Source organism: Siniperca chuatsi, linkage group LG10 (assembly GCF_020085105.1).
Source record: "Siniperca chuatsi isolate FFG_IHB_CAS linkage group LG10, ASM2008510v1, whole genome shotgun sequence".
NCBI lineage: Eukaryota > Metazoa > Chordata > Actinopteri > Centrarchiformes > Sinipercidae > Siniperca > Siniperca chuatsi.
In genome coordinates, this window is record NC_058051.1 from 1077118 (window position 1) to 1093876 (window position 16759).

General features: G+C 42.9%; 1 protein-coding gene and 1 long non-coding RNA gene across 3 annotated transcripts; both read right to left on the reverse strand.

Moving 5' to 3' along the window:
- Window positions 1-14: 14 nt before the first annotated feature.
- LOC122883753 lies at window positions 15-9923 on the reverse strand. The gene is made up of 2 exons (XM_044212872.1): window positions 2249-9923; window positions 15-1995 (listed from the first exon to the last, which is right to left on the reverse strand). The coding sequence occupies exon 1, from the start codon at window positions 9876-9878 to the stop codon at window positions 2256-2258; it is 7623 nt and encodes a 2540-aa protein (XP_044068807.1). The 5' UTR covers window positions 9879-9923; the 3' UTR covers window positions 15-1995; window positions 2249-2255.
- Window positions 9924-11286: 1363 nt separating this feature from the next.
- Window positions 11287-15966, reverse strand: LOC122883036. Of its 2 annotated transcripts, none has more exons than XR_006379547.1 (4): window positions 15742-15966; window positions 15517-15630; window positions 14015-15031; window positions 11287-11650 (listed from the first exon to the last, which is right to left on the reverse strand). It is a non-coding gene; the product is annotated as an uncharacterized LOC122883036 (long non-coding RNA). The 2 variants fall into 2 exon arrangements; XR_006379548.1 differs by having other exon boundaries at window positions 15725-15966.
- Window positions 15967-16759: the final 793 nt, after the last annotated feature.

Below are 16759 nucleotides of genomic sequence, written 5' to 3' on the forward strand. Positions count from 1 at the left end.
AACCCAAACTGGGACCTGGTTCCACAGGAGAGGAGCTTGATACCTGAAGGCTCTGGCTCCCGGTCTACTTTTGGAGACTCTAGGATCCACAAGTAACCCTGCATCCTGGGAGCGCAGCGATCTAGTCGGGTAATAAGGAATTACGAGATCTTTAAGATCCGATGGTGCCAGACCGTTAAGAGCTTTGTAGGTGAGGAGAAGGATTTTAAATTCAGTTCTGGATTTCACAGGGAGCCAGTGCAGAGAAGCTAATATTGGATAAATATGATCTATTTTTCTAGTTCTTGTCGGTACGTGCCGCAGCGTTCTGGATCAGCTGGAGAGTCTTAAGGGACTTATAATAAGGAACTGCAATAGTCCAACCTAGAAGTAACAAATGCATGCATTAAGTTTTCTGCATCATTTTGAGACAGGATGTGCCTGATTTTTGCAACGTTTTATCAGGTTTGCTTCCCCCTCTCCGAGCCCCGCCTCTATTCTCTTCATCCAATCAGCAGCTCAGCAACTACTCATCCATGTCTGAGGCACATCTCAAGCTTTATCCTGTAATATTTCCCAAAATGATTTCCCTACATTACATCATTTCCTATAATGAAATATTTTCCCTACATTAACTCACTTTCTAAAAAATTTATGGATTTAAAAAGTGGAGCATCAAATTAATTTGAAATTGATAATCAAAGCACACAAGGATATGCTATGCTTTAAGCCTGATTGAGTAATGGAAACATTGCACTAGAAATAGGCCTACAATATGCCCTCCTTTGCTAATATGAGTGGGGATTCATATCATATATTATAATCCAACATTGACATTTGAAGTTTACTCCTTTTTGATGTTGTCCAAACTGGTCTGGTAGGCAGTGTCTGAAAATGATTACATGTCTAAAATCGTCACATGACCTGAGGGAACGTGCTGTAATGGTTGCTTTTCTAGGAAAACTAACAAGGTTTGTACTGGGGATGTAAGCCTCTTTTAAACAGTGAAAAAACAAAGGGTCCTCATTAAAGAAACATCCTAACCCTGAAATTCTACCGTGTCTAGTTTTAGACAGCATTTAGGACTTTACAGACCAAGATTTTCTATCTGCATTTAGCTGTTTTACTATCTTACCTAAAGTCAGGATTCAGATATTACTGAAATAGCTAAAATCCAAAAATGCTAGTCTTAACTATAAAACAGCACAAACCTGTCTGTCAGTGGAGAGCATCATCTGTATTAATTAAAAGGTCATAATAATTTTCCCATCATATATTTATGCATCCCCCTTTTTTCAAAGATGCCAAATAGATACAGTTGGGCAGCAATAGTAGGCTAATGTCAATTTTAAATTTAAAATGATCATTATTTAGATAGATAGAATAGATTTAAAAAAAAAAGTCTGATTTCCACTTTATGTTTATTTATTTTTCATAGTGATTACTCTTAGATTTCCAGGTACACCACGTCAAATAAAAAAAGCAACATAGTACATTTCAGTGGGGGTGTTTACCACTCACAGCCACCGAATCATATGGCCAATGGCAGAACTGCACAGGTGTAAAATAGTCACTTTAATATGTTGTTTGTAAATCGTTTGCAAGTCAATGTTTTACTGCATTATGGAGTGCAGAGGGGTGTAAAGTAGAATAAACTTTGGATTTACTTCTGTATTGGCAAATTTTCCTGTCCTGAGATGAGATAGGACAAGAAGTTAGGGTTTGTTCTGTAATGAGCCCCTTGGATAGTAAAATTCTGTTATTTTGCATTAAACCTAAAGGAAAAGCAATCCTCATGATACATATTTGTTGGGTCTCTGTAAATAATATTATAAAGAGTACAGTCTAGACCTGCTCTGTAGGAAAAGTGCAACGAGATAACTTCTGTTATGAGTTGGCGCTATATAAATAAAACTGAATATCCAGAGAGGTCTCTTGGTGATCATCAGGGAGGTGGAAGATCTCTGTAGTTTTCATGGTACTTGTTCACCAGTCATATTCTCAGGTGTCGGTTCACTGTAAAAAAGAACACAATATTGTGTTTCTTGCACTTCTGGGTCAATCACGTTCTACTTACTCCAGTGGCGGAGCCAATTGTTCCCTCATCAGTTTGGGCCTCCTGCCATAGCCGGCAGGTACGGCACTATGAACATGTGGCTCTACTTCATGTAGCTCCCGTCCCTTTATTAACTATTCTAATACCATAAACACTCATATATGCATGCTGAATATGTGCTTTATTTTAGTATCATATTAAAAGTGATGTTACCTTTTCATTATAGGAGGTTGGAGACTTGGTTCCTGTGTGGGTCGTTTTGATTATTGTAGCCCTCGTTGTTGATCCATGTAGTAATGTTGGTAAGATCGGTATCTGTCATGACTCCCTTGCCTTGAAACAGGTTGAACCATGTCTTTACCATCCCTGTACTGTGTTGCTGAAAACTCTTTTCAAAAATGGCAAGCCTGGTTTTACTTATCTCGCTGTTCTGAAAGTTGTTGAAGTTCTTGGTGCTATTCAACTTGGATCTCACATTTGCACCAAGGATCATCAGTTTGAAAGTGCCCACAACATCATCTGTGCTTATGGCGGTAGCTAAGCATGTTCTGAAGGCTTTTGATTTTGTACTGGGAAACTCACGATGTATTTCTGCAGGCACATAAACAGTTGGAAGTTCAAGGCCATGATTTTTGCGCACATCAGGAATCAGGTTGTTATCTAGAGGTGATGAGTTTGTTGCCACTTCAAGCATGGCTTCTGCTAATCTGCTATTCTGGTTCAGTTTTCTAGCTTCCAATATACTATGAACCGGTGGCTGGTGATCTGCATTGATGAACTGTCCAGTTCCAGGATTATTTGTTGCATATTTTTTCCAGTTTTTGTAATATTCGATTTTTCCAACTTCTTTCTTAAGTAACGTTTTCTTTTCTTTTATGATTTTTTTTGGTACAGCTCCCTCTGCCATGTACCAGTCCCCTCCTCTGATTGCTTCAGTCCAATCTTTGCGTTTGACGAAAGAATTCCATTGGCCTGGGTGTCTGAGGAGAGTGTCGGCCTCCACAGATCGGAGGCGGTCTGCTTCCAAAGCGATTGCTTCCTCACTGGCCTCTGGTTTCATGCCTCTTGCCAAAGCATGAAACAGGCAGCTCTTGCCCTCGTTGACTATGCTCACTGGCTGGTTATTGATGGACACATCGTAATGGCCGTCTGGGTATTGGGCACTCTTTGGTCTGTAGATCAGTGTCACAGTTTGACTGGTGGGTTTAGTGCCTGGGCTCAACTCCTGCATTTTGGTAAGTCTGCCATGGCTGTCCTCTGTTAGGATGACAACCTTAGTGCCAGTGGTTTCTGACAGGACTCTGATATCAAGAACGGTTCCTGCAGTCATGGGGTTCCTGATCTTTTCAGCATGTGACTGTGAGTGTTTACCTGCCTCTCCTGCAACTTTATGTTTAGACTTTGGCATGTATGCGATGTACCTGTTGTTCTGTCCAGCTCTGAGTTTTTCTTCTGTTCTGTCAGTCTTTAAGCCAGTTCTTACATAATGGCCAATGACGCCATTTACTTGGCCTTGAAGACGAGAAACAATGTGACTGGAGAACTTCTGGTGGAACACTTCTACCAAAACGTCAGCCAATGTTGCACTGATGGTGTCGGCTAAATCCTGCTTGAGTTTCTTCAGCATCTCAGTGTCTGAAGCAGACAGCTCATTTACCTTCACTTTCTCTGAAAACCCATTTTCCTTTTTAAATATATTCAGCTGTTCATGAAGGTTTGAGAAAAACCTGTCGGAGAGGCTGTTCACTGCACTGATGGCGTCTCCTGCCAGTGTTGCCATGTGAACAGTTTGGATGGCAGTCAGAATTACAGTTGCTTTTCCTTTGGCCTCGGCTTTAACTTTGTTAATCACTGTGGACAAGGACGAGTTAATCTTTTTCTGCCAGCTGAGGTCTGCATAGAATGGCTTTACTGCAGTGTTGCTTAACTTTCTGAAAATGGCCAGCAGTTCACTCTTTCTGTTCTCATCCTCCAGGAGATCATGAAGTTGCTTTTTATCCTCAAGGTGTGAGAGGATAATGGAGTCTACTAACGTAGCCAAGGGCTCTTTTTCTATTTTGGATTTCACGTCGTCAACAATTCCCTTTTCCAGCTTATTTTTGATGCCGTTTAGTGTTTGTGTCAGTATTTCCTCTTCTGCCTTCCCCAATCCATAGGTAATGATTTCCTCTACCATTATTTTAGCAGTGTGTTTTACTGCATTCTTCATATTTGTCTTTGCGACAACACTTAAACCATCTTTAACCTGTCTGGAGAGAAACTTTGGCATATACTTCAGTTGTTTGCCGAATCTCAACATTTTTGAAGCTTTAAAGCCCTTTGCAATCAGCTTTCCAACCCCAAACCCAATGAGAGATACGCCTATAGAAATGGCTTTTTCTGTAGCCCATGCTTTCCAGCTGAATTCTCCTGTCACCATGGACTCTATGCCATAGATGCAGTCTGATATTCCTTCAGTGATGAGTCCCATGCCGACTTGAGCCAATGTACCAAATGTAAATGCAGTGAGCAGTGCTCCTCCAATAATCTGTAAAACTCCAAGACTGAATACCAGCAGAGCTTCCCATGGGAAACGAGGCTCCTCTTCCACAGAAAATACATATTTCAATCCTTGACTGTAGAGGTGGTAGGCTTCCACTTGGAGATCTTCGTCAGCACTCGACACCAGGGAGAAAATTGGTAATTTTTTTACCCTTGCATCCCTCCCTCTTTCTTTTATTTCATCCAGCTTTTGGATGGCCTCACTAATGTTTTTGTCAAAGTACCCCAACATGCTGCACTTGGTTGTTAACTGTTTTTCAAGGCTGGTTGGGTTACTGTTGGCTGAGTCTGCAGAGGACATCTTTACAAACTGCAGACAGACCATGGATTCCTCACTGAGATACTTCAGAGACTCCTGTGCCTTCGTTAGATCATCTCTGGCCTGAGTGAGGTAATCTGCATTTTGCTGCTTTATAGTGCAGTACGCATGACTGTAAAAAGCTATGGCTGCCCAACTTGCATCTTGCTTCATGGCTTTTTCAAATAGCCTGGCGCTGACGTCCCATTGTTTTTCACTCAGTGCGATATTTCCAAACTTGATGTAGTGATAAATGCTAGAACACGGTGAAGTCTGACTTTGAGACTGACTTCTTGCCAATGACAAATCAGCTTTCAAACTCTTTTGCAATTCATTTCTCTTCAACTGTTCAATTTCTTCTGATTTAGTTTGCAACCATATCCCCCAGAACTCATTCATGATGGCAACAACAGCTCTTTTGTCATCTCCATCTGTGTTCTTATGAATATCTTGAAGAGTTCTGACGTACTCTGAAAAAAGGTCCTCCCGCAGTTTCAACTCTGTGACATCGTTCATCATGTGATTTATCATTTCTGCTGCCAGTCTATCCCTTGTGCTCTTAGCTTCCTCCAGAGAAGACGCTGTCCTGAAAGACTGCTGCAGGTGTTCAGTGGTCATGATTATTTGAGCAGATCCAGGTTTACCTTTGCGTGCGGTTCGACCAAAAGCCTGGAGTTCCACTCTTGTGTTCCCAGAAAGGAAGGAGAGGATCACAAATAATCCTCCATTGTTGTTCACCTGTTTAGACACTTTTATGTCTGTGCCACGCCCGGCAAGGTTTGTGGCGACAATGACATCACCAGGAAGCAGTTCCTTATCTATTTTGTTCAAACTGTCTGTGTCGCTGCGGCAGTAGAGAATGATTTCACCTGGGATACTGCCTTTCAGCTCTTCGTAGATCTCTTTAGCTTTGTTGATGGTTTCACAGATCACCAGGGCTGCTCTTCCATCTCTGTATGAATTTGGGGAAATCTGAGCCATAACCACACGTTTTAGTTCAGATTTCCACTCTTCAGCTGAGGTCTTCAGAGTACCTTGGACCTCAAATAACTTCTTCCTGTTGAATGTTGGCATTTTGCAGGCAGAGAGATTTGGATATAGGTCCTGCAAAACCAGCATGTCTGTGTTGCTCCCAAGTGTCCCCGTTGTTCCATATATTTTCCCATGGTACTTTTCAAAAAAGGAGATGTTAGAAACGTAGTTTGTCACTACTGAAATTGTGCTCAGTTTGATTTTGTGTTTAATCTCAACAAACTGCTGCAGACCATCACCCCATTTCTTATTCAGTTCCACAATACCAGTTGATCTGAAATCCACTGGACAGACGTTGTCGTTTTCTACAACATATTCACGTCCTTGCTTCAGTTGCATTGCCAGAAAGGCATTCTGAACCCACACTGACACTTTCTTCTCCACCAGATTCTTCAAGAATCCAGGAATGCTGATTTTGTCTTCATTGTTTGTACATGGGGTGTACTGAATCTTCTCTGAGATCATTTCTGCAAGGGGCTTGATGAGAATTTCTTCTGAGTCATAGAGAGAACAACACAAGCCTTCCTCCAAGACAAGAAATGTAAGCTCTGAAATGTCCTGGTTGTTGTACAGGCTGCGCTTTCTAAGACGGAGCAATCCCGTGTCGTCTAAAGTGTAAACAGTAAAACCATAGGGGACAGAGTGTTCAAATTCTTGGAAAAAATCTACCACAGCATCCTGACTCACAGTTTTCAGTTTCCTAAGAAGTTCATCCATTTCACTTTTGAAGAGATCCTCTGTAAATCCTTTTGGCACAGTGTTGGATTCTTCAGCGATGCGTAAAATGTCCATTGGATCATTAATATCAGTTTCCTCTGTGTCTATTGAGTCAAAGATGGCCTTGAAGAATGAAACAGGAGGAGCCTGTACAAATGTCTGGTGTCCTGCAGACAGGAAGCCATACTGGCTGACGTGGCCCCAGATCATGGCCAGAATAATGTTCAGGTGCTGCATGGAGACCATGGGACTGGACAGGTAGGTCAGCTGCACTCCCTGATCCAGTAGCAGTGAGTCCACTTCATCGATTATGATGCACTGATAGCTGCGATCAGGCCTCACATCCTTCATTTCAAATATCTGGCGAAGGTGATCTGCAGCGAAGGCTTCGATAGTTCCATAGACCACATCCTTCTGGTAGCATTTTTTTCGATCTTCATCTTCGGTTTTATTTGTGTTTGTGTCAGCTGTCACACCAAAGTACTTGTAGAAGTTGGTCCATTCTTCTGCATCTCTTTGACATAACACAGAAGAGCTGGACACCACATCTACTTTTTCACCCCGAAGCGCACGCAGCACTGCAAACATTGCTATGACGCAAGACTTCCCTTCTCCAGTGCCCATCTCCAGGAGCTTCCCAGTGTCAGACAAGGCCAAGAGGCACCAGCTGATCATCTGAGTGGCTCTGGGCCACCACTTCCCTTCAAAGTTGTGCCGGTGCGCAGCATTGCATAAGACTGCCAGGAACTCCTGAAGGTCTTCTGTGTCCGTGCTGTGACTCAGATTCCTAGCTCGCTGTACATCTGTGTGGTTTATAATTTCCCCGGTTTTGATCAGGTTTGTTACATGAGTTACTATACTGTATGATTTACTCAGTGTTTGTTCATCAATGTCTTTCATCTGCCGTATTTCGTCAAAAAGAGTGTCAATGCTTTTTATTTTCTCGTCTCTGAGGCTCTTTTCTAAATGCTGGATCAGTTTCTCAGTTCTAGATGAATCTAAGAGCTTAAGGAGAGATTGGTTGTTCTCATCTGTCCACTTGGAAGACACCTGATATGTTGCCATTAAATGTAAGATCTTCATGATGGAAATACAGTCTTCATCATGATGGTGGTCAGTCAGTGCTCCAAGGAGGTTTAAGACCTCTACGGGTGACCAGAGTCTTTGTGCTCCAAGATTTGAAACCATCTGCAAGAGTTCCTTGGCTTGTGCTTTTGAGGCTTGGAAATGCTCCACACAGGCAAATAAAATCTCCAAACACCATTTGCTGGCTGGAGATGTCCCGTTTTTCTCACTTTCTGTTTCTTCAGTAACCACTCTCAGGAGATTCTCAAGAAAGGTCAGAACAAAGACCTCATCAGAAGCCAATCCCTTTCCAGTAATTCTTTTTGAGATGGTTATGATTTTATTGTCAGTGTTTGTGTCTTTGTTTAGGTTGGTGTGGAGCACCTGAAAAAGAGCCTTAATAAACCTGTTCCTCAGTTCCAAATCTTCACTGTGAAGTTTACCCATGAGGCTTTGCAGGACCTCTGCAGCAAACACCAGGGGTTCATTGTCCTTGAGCCTTGAAAGTTGCAGATTATGGCAAGAACTGAGACTTTGTTCTTCAATGATAAATCCACGACTAAGCTGAGGGTTCCCTGTTTCCATCACCTCTATGCCGTACTGAAAGTAATCAGAGACAAAGTCATTGATGGTACCATACACAATGTCCGCTTCATAGACATCCCTGTATGATGCATTCGTTTTCTTCAAGTTTGTGTTGACAGAAATTCCAAGGTGTTTGTAGAAGTCAGACCACTCCTTAGTTCGCTCCTCTGCGTGAACGTCAGAGCTCAGCACAATGTCCAGTTTGTTTCCCATGCAGACTTGTGCGGCTGCAAACATGGCTGTGACACATGAGTCTTCTTCCACACCAACCAGTTGTAGCGCTCCACTCTTCTCAGTCAGCACCAATGCACACCACCGCAGCATCTGCCTCCCTGTGGGCCACCAGCCTTTTGTGTCAAAAACTGCTTTGCAGAGCTGAGACAGAGAGTTCTGTATGTCGTCTGCATTCAAGGTTACACATTTAAAGGAATCTTTCACAAATGGTGCATCTTTTGGTGCATTTTCTGAATATTGCCGGACGCCACTGGTAATGTTTTTTATCATATCAATCACAGAATCATCCAAATTCCATAACATCTTTAATTCTGCTAGAGCTGCAACTAGACTGCTCTCATCTTCCCTTCTGACAGTCTTTTGGAAATCCTGATGAAATCTCTCAGGGCCAGCAAAGTCAAGAGCACGGATGAGAGAGCGTCCGGACTCATCCGTCCACTCAGGCGATATGTCGTACACTTGTACCAACGTAAGGACTTCAGTTATTGAAACGTCCTCTGCATATTTCTGTGACAGTGCTTTGAGCAGAGTCACCGCCTCCGTTGGGGTCCAATGGTTTGTTTGCACAAGTCTGAGGAGCATTTCAGTGGATTCTGAATGGGTTTCTTTGCCATTTAGTTGTGTGAGTGTGGATAAGAGAAGCTTCAAGCACTGCATTTCCATCTTTAAAATGAACACAGTGGCTCTTTCAACTGCATTCTGCAGTGATGATGTGAGGGTGCTCAGGAATTCTATAAGAAAGAGCTGCTCAGTAGAAAGCTCGCGTTCAGCCCATTGTTTGGCTATGACGACTGCGTCAGTATCAGAGCTGCCGTAGTCAGTGAAAAAGTGCATCAGGTTCACGTACAGGGCTTGAGTCAGCAGGAAACTCTCAAAAACATCACATGCTGATTGGCTGATGGACTCCACCAGGGACTGCACACGACTGGAGAAGCTTTGTAGTGAAACTCCCTCGGATATCTCCAGAGACAAGGCACACAGCTCTGTGATGAACACCTGAGTGTGCTGCAGAGTGCTGAGGGATGGGGGAGCACTAATCCATTCATCAAACAGAAGTTTGTCCAGGACTGACACGATCTTCCCCAGCTGATCAGCTGTCAGCTGAGTGAGACTGAGATCTGGAACTGGGAAACTGCATTTCAAAGAGAGGATTTCTAGAAGCTCATCACTGCCTGATTCATAGTTAGTCTCAAACTCACCCAGATGCCATATTTGAACGTCTCGCTTGGACTCATATTCTTCTGAAATGTCGCTGCTCAGTTGTTTCTCCTGCTGCTCGTTGGCTCGTTGGTGGGATTCTTGAAGTCTTTGATTCAGTTCTTCTTGTCTCTTCTTCTCTTCAGACTCTCTTGCTCTTTGCTGTTCTTTCATCTGTCTCTCCTCTTCTCTTCTCTTCTCCTCCTCTCTCCTCTGCCTCTCCTCCTCTCTCCTCTGTCTCTCCTCTTCTCTTCTCTTCTCCTCCTCTCTCCTCTGTCTCTCCTCTTCTCTTCTCTTCTCCTCCTCTCTCCTCTGCCTCTCCTCCTCTCTCCTCTGTCTCTCCCTCTCTCTCTTCTCTTCTCCTCTTCTCTCCTTTGTCTCTCCTCCTCTCTCTCTCTCTCTCTCCTCTCTCCTCTGTCTCTCCTCCTCTCTTCTCTTCTCCTCCTCTCTTCTCTTCTCCTCTCTCTCTCTCTGTCTCTCCTCTTCTCTCTCTCTTCTCCTCCTCTCTTCTCTCTCTCTCTCTCTCTCTGTCTCTCCTCTTCTCTTCTCTTCTCCTCCTCTCTCCTCTGTCTCTCCTCTTCTCTTCTCTTCTCCTCCTCTCTCCTCTGTCTCTCCTCTTCTCTTCTCTTCTCCTCTTCTCTCCTTTGTCTCTCCTCCTCTCTTCTCTTCTCCTCCTCTCTTCTCTTCTCCTCCTCTCTCCTCTGTCTCTCCTCCTCTCTTCTCTTCTCCTCCTCTCTTCTCTTCTCCTCCTCTCTCCTCTGTCTCTCCTCTTCTCTTCTCTTCTCCTCCTCTCTTCTCTTCTCCTCCTCTCTCCTCTGTCTCTCCTCTTCTCTTCTCTTCTCCTCCTCTCTCCTCTGTCTCTCCTCTTCTCTTCTCTTCTCCTCCTCTCTCCTCTGTCTCTCCTCTTCTCTTCTCTTCTCCTCCTCTCTCCTCTGTCTCTCCTCCTCTCTTCTCTTCTCCTCCTCTCTCCTCTGTCTCTCTACTTCCCTTCTCTTCTCCTCCTCTCTTCTCCTCTTCTCCTCCTCTCTCCTCTGTCTCTCCTCCTCTCTTCTCTTCTCCTCCTCTCTCCTCTGTCTCTCCTCCTCTCTTCTCCTCTTCTCCTCCTCTCTCCTCTGTCTCTCCTCCTCTCTTCTCTTCTCCTCCTCTCTCCTCTGTCTCTCCTCCTCTCTTCTCCTCTTCTCCTCCTCTCTCCTCTGTCTCTCCTCCTCTTCTCTTCTCTTCTCCTCCTCTCTCTCCTCTCTCTCTCCTCCTCTCTCTCTCTCCTCCTCTCTCTCTCCTCTCTCTCTCTGTCTCCTCCTCCTCTCTTCTCTTCTCCTCCTCTCTCCTCTGTCTCTCTACTTCCCTTCTCTTCTCCTCCTCTCTCCTCTGTCTCTCCTCCTCTCTCCTCTGTCTCTCCTCCTCTCTCCTCTTCTCCTCCTCTCTCCTCTGTCTCTCCTCCTCTCTCCTCTGTCTCTCCTTCTCTCTTCTCCTCTTCTCCTCCTCTCTCCTCTGTCTCTCTTCCTCTCTCCTCCATCGCTCCTCTTCTCTTCTCTCCTCCTCTCTCCTTTGTCTCTCCTCCTCTCTCCTCTTCTCCTCCTCTCTCCTCTGTCTCTCCTCCTTTCTCCTCTGTCGCTCTTCTTCTCTTCTCCTCTCCTCCTCTCTCCTCTGTCTCTCCTCTTGATCCCTGATTGGCTTATTAAAGCAATAATCACACTCGTACGTACCGGAGCCAACTGGTCTGTAGAATTCACCTCCATTGAACACAAATACGTCCCGCCCATGAACAGTACTTCGGTAAACATCCTTGAAGTATAACAATAAAGCCAGGGTCAATAGAGGCAGGGTCCATGGAACCAGGACTTTATTGCACTTGCAGCATCTCGTGTAAGGATGTGATTGTTCGTTCCCCATTTCTGATTATTTAGTCAGCAGTTTAGTGGTGATTTTCGTGTGCAACCTGTGGTTTCCTGAAAGATAAAAAAATACAAATTTCAATTACTAATAACTTTCGTGCAGAGAAGATGACTTTCAGAGATTGTTTACCGTAACCAGCTACCTAATAACATTGGTAACATGTTTTGACATCGATTAACATGCAAAACAGGTTTTATAATATGATACTATGTATTATTTGAATTAAACACAAGCAAATACACTTTAGTAGATATATACAATGTGCACTTCCATTGTGCTGCCATTGTTGTGACGTCAGACAGCTGCTTCTTCACAAACCGGGGTAGATGGATTTGCCATCACAAGTTCACTGCCAAAGGTAATATAGTAATAGTAATTCAGAGTGTAGTAGGAAGACAACTGAGTAGCTCAAATCTGAGTAGACTAGAGAGGCGCGAGTGCACTCACCAGACAAACTTGGCACTTAAAACTGAAGAAATTCATCTCAGATTAGGAAAAGAACTGCTGTGGTCATATCAACCAAATAACAATATAAGAGCTAAGGAAAAGGCAAACCAAAACTTAGTCTTCGTTGTCCTATAACCATTTGGGGTCAGTGAAACATAAGAAACCACCTACTACAGAAACATTACTGACCTCGCACATACCAGACAGACATTTCCCAGACTCATACAGAACATTTTGACCCAGTTCTTGTTAGAGGTGTAAAAAAAAAATAGTGCTCACACACTGAACGATTTGAGTTTGAACGGTTTGTATTCTGTTTTTGCGATGCAGATCGAATGAATAGATTATACTAAACAATCCTGTACTGGCACACACATACGCTGAACACATTACACATAGTGAGGACGGGAAAAGGGCAACAACTACATGGGTTTAAGCACAGTGGAGAAGGCGCGTTGATCATTACAGGCATGAAGGACATCAAGGGGTTTATTTTCTACTGGACAACTGGCTGCTAGACTCAGAGGCACGGGCACAGAGCATTTGAAATAGTGGAAGTGCTTGTAGGACACTGCACCACCTGGTCAGATAGTGCAGTTAAAGATGAATGAACTATTAGTTTGGGCATATAGCCACCGTCAGACTCCATACATTAGCGCAATAAACGACTAACAGAAACTGAGGTGATAGTGGAGGAGGATGGGGGTCACAGAACACCCGTGGCACCCTTTTAGGAGAACAGGTTGTGGTCTAAGGGGAACTTTAGCTGTATTGTTCCTAGTTAGTGTCATCGTGGTTGTTCCAATATTCCTGATGCTTGAACATACAGCTAATCCCGAGGAGAGTAGCAATGCCACTTGAACACCCCTCAGTACTCAATTCAATGTATATAGCGCCACTTCATAACAGAAGTTATCTCATTGCACTTTTCCTATAGAGCTACTCAGACAACTACACCAGTAGAAAGTCACCTGACCAGTATTGAAGACACAGACAGACTCACACACAGCACCCAAGACACTATCCAAATCCATGACACAAACAGAAACTGAAAGAGACAACACACAGTAATGTAGTGATGTAAACGGTGGGGAACAGAGGTGGAAAGCATTTGGGTTTGATAGTGCTGTATTGGGTATCGATGATGAGTGGACAAGAGATAACATATATAATGAAACATGAAATGGCTTTGGATTATATCCTAGCCAAAACTGGAGGCCACACCTTTGTCCCCGATAACTAAGACAACATCACTAGCGTCATCGCAGCCCTTGAAATTATTAGGGATGCATTTAGACCTTCGGAAGGCGCAGCAAATTCTTCTGTGGGCCTGTTACAAGATTAGTTTGGTCCATGGGGCGCAGATACTATTCCCAGTAGTCATGATTGGCCTGGTGCTGTTATGCGGCTGTAACCTTATCCTTACTCGTACCTGAAGGGAAGAAAGATCGATCGCGCATTTGATCATCTTAAATAACTAACAGTCTTCTAGAGGACTAGAGTCCTGTTCCCGCCACGCCTCTTTTATACATCACAGTTGCAGAAAATGTCACTTTCAATTTTATTTATATAGCGCCAGTTCATAACAGAAGTTATCTCATTGCACTTTTCTTATAGAGCAGGTCTAGACCGAACTCTTATATTATAATTAATATTACTCTATAATATTATTTACAGAGACCCAACAAATCCCACCATGAGCAAGCACTTGGTGACAGCGGCAAGGAAAAACTTCCTTTAAGAGGCAGAAACCTCGAGCAGAACCAGACTCAATGGTGGGCGGCCATCTGCTGCTGCTAATAAAGTTTTTTCATTATTAGAAAACGTGTAAAGGTGCATAAGACAGTTCAACAACCACACATTCATTTGAAACTATTTCATTCGTCACTCTGTCATCACTGAAATCAAACATTCATCTGTTATGAAAGCTTTTCAAATGTGTAAAAAAACCCGACATCAGACTCTCTCACCTTGTTCCTGTGAATGTCCGTCACATAAGCAGCTTGCTCGTGTCTCGTCCAAGTCTGTCTGGAAAAACAGAGACCGGCTCATTTATATTATGGGGACTCCACTAGTAGTGGACTGGCAATCTGGCATACCAGTCTTTTCCCGGTGGGCCAACACACCTTGGGGGCCAGTCGTTGGCAATATATATATTTTTTGATTGCCAAAGACCGGCCCATAAAGTAGGGGCAGCTGCCTATTGTTTAATTTTCTATAATGACACTAGGCTGGCCCAATCACATCTCTTCCTGGGCCGCCCCCTCCCGTCCTCTCTGCTTCTCGTGTCAGATGCCGAAGGGCTCAGAGCTATCAGCCAACAGCAGTAACTAATGAGCAGCAACAGGTGGAAGGCGGAGAAGTGGCTGGCCATATGTGGAGCTGGCTTGTGACAGGGAAGGCAGCTAGCTGCTTTCACTTTCACAAGTTTGCACTGTAAAGAATGTAGCCTGAGATTTACAGTAATTAACTGGCAGCAACTGACGTGTAACTTACTGTAAAGGAAGTCACATTACACTGCGGTTAGGGTTGCCAGCCAGTCACTGTAATTTTTGTGGTGACCTCACTGTAATCCAACAGATGCACATTTGCCAGTATATTTCTGGATGGCGTGAAAAAACAGGTCATAGTTTATTTAAAATACAACACATTCACAACTGTTCAAAATGGTCTTAAAAAGTCCTTCAAGTGCATGAAGGATCTTTTAAAATTAACATACTGTATATTCCCATATAAAAGTCAATATTCAAATAATGGTCTCAAATAAGTCAGGTTAAAAAAACAATGAGTGGGTTGGAATAACTTGTAACCAACAACAGCTCATATGATACATGTAGAAATAAAGCCATGTCTCCAAAAATAACCCCAAATAAAGGCCTGGTCTCCTGCCACTGAGGTGAAGAAAGGTCGCTGACACTGTGGTTTTAGATGTCACTTTTCCTCTTGATGTTTTTGTCTCTCTCTCAGGGTTCATGCCTATGACGCGCCTGAAAAATGTCAAGAAACACACAACATTTAATGCTGATTTTGTCACCTTTATGAAGCATATAATCACGATTGAAAGTTTTCCTCCCACCATATATTCTTAATAGAGTCAATATCTACATTATGTACACGAGTGATTGTGTGGATGAAAACCAGATTATGTATATGAGTATATTCGAATTCAAGCATATTCCTTGAAAACACGACAGTTAAAATGAAGCATTTTCCAAACTTTAAAGACTCCGTACGAACCCTGTACATATGTAAAAGGCAGGTTCTGATGTTGTGAGAGTTCAAATTATTGTAAATTATTGCATTCCTTTTTTTATATTCACAATTTGTACAGAGTCCCAACTTTTTTTGGAATCCGGTTGTAGCAGTAATATTACTATTTACATCTTCAGTGACTTCTGCTCCAGGACCAGCAGCAGAAACGAAGAAGGAAACCGAAACAACCCGCAATTTAAACGCTGTAACATTCATTTACTTGTTTGCATGTGAAGCTGGTCGTTAAGCTGCAGTCTCAGCGCTGAAGACTGCAAAGTCTATGATGCGTGTTGTTGATTTATCCCGGGGCTGGGTATGACTCAGAAATGTGGTTCTATAATAAGCAAATAAACTTAATCAGTAACAGAAAACTGCAGGATAATAATAATGATGATGATGATATAATGAATACTCAAAACGAAACTAACGGTCTTCATTGACGCACCTTCCAAAATCGTCATGAAGGAAACTTCAACGAGAAGTCTGAGACAATTAAACATGATCCGCTGCCAGCGGAGACCACAGATATCCTCCCTGCAGTTCACAAAGTGAAATCGCTACAGAAAGATCTTAATTTGAATTATTTTGCTGCTTAACAGAGAAGCCGCAGGACCAATACTTTCACTTTGCCGATTGCGAACTGAAACTCTGATTCACTCTTGAGAGATCTCCAAACAGGCCACGCCCTCTCAAATAAATTCAATGAGCAACATAATAGCTGCACAGCCCTTATGATAAAAAACACACAAGCTGAATGATGGACATTTACATTTCACTAATTTAATGTTTGCCCCAAAAACATAGTTGGAATACATTATAATCATTTTATAATGTATCTTATAATGAGTTCTAACAGTGATTATGCATTATAAAATCATTATAATGTATTACAACTGAGATTTATAATACATGATCCTTGTGAAAAAATCGTCATTGAGTGACCAGCTGTTATGAAATATTATGATACTTGAGCTTATAAGTCATTATAAAATGCTTTATAATGTGTTATGGTTATTGTTATAAAGCATTGTGAATATTTGCTTATAACTATAACAACTAGTAGACTGCACATGTACTGACAAGAAGCAGGAAGAGAGATCAAACCTCTCCAATATTAGCTTCTCTGCACTGGCTCCCTGTGAAATCCAGAACTGAATTTAAAATCCTTCTCCTCACCTACAAAGCTCTTAACGGTCTGGCACCATTGTATCTTAAAGATCTCGTAATTCCTTATTACCCGACTAGATCGCTGCGCTCCCAGGATGCAGGGTTACTTGTGGATCCTAGAGTCTCCAAAAGTAGACCGGGAGCCAGAGCCTTCAGGTATCAAGCTCCTCTCCTGTGGAACCAGGTCCCAGTTTGGGTTCAGGAGGCAGACATCATCTCCACATTTAAGAGCAGGCTTCAGACTTTCCTCTGTGATAAAGCTTATAGTTAGAGCTGGCTCAGGTGAGTCCTGAACC

Bases quoted from the DNA above. Each gene is read 5' to 3' on its own strand.
- LOC122883753 (XM_044212872.1), bottom strand. From the start codon at position 9,878: ATGAAAGAACAGCAAAGAGCAAGAGAGTCTGAAGAGAAGAAGAGACAA.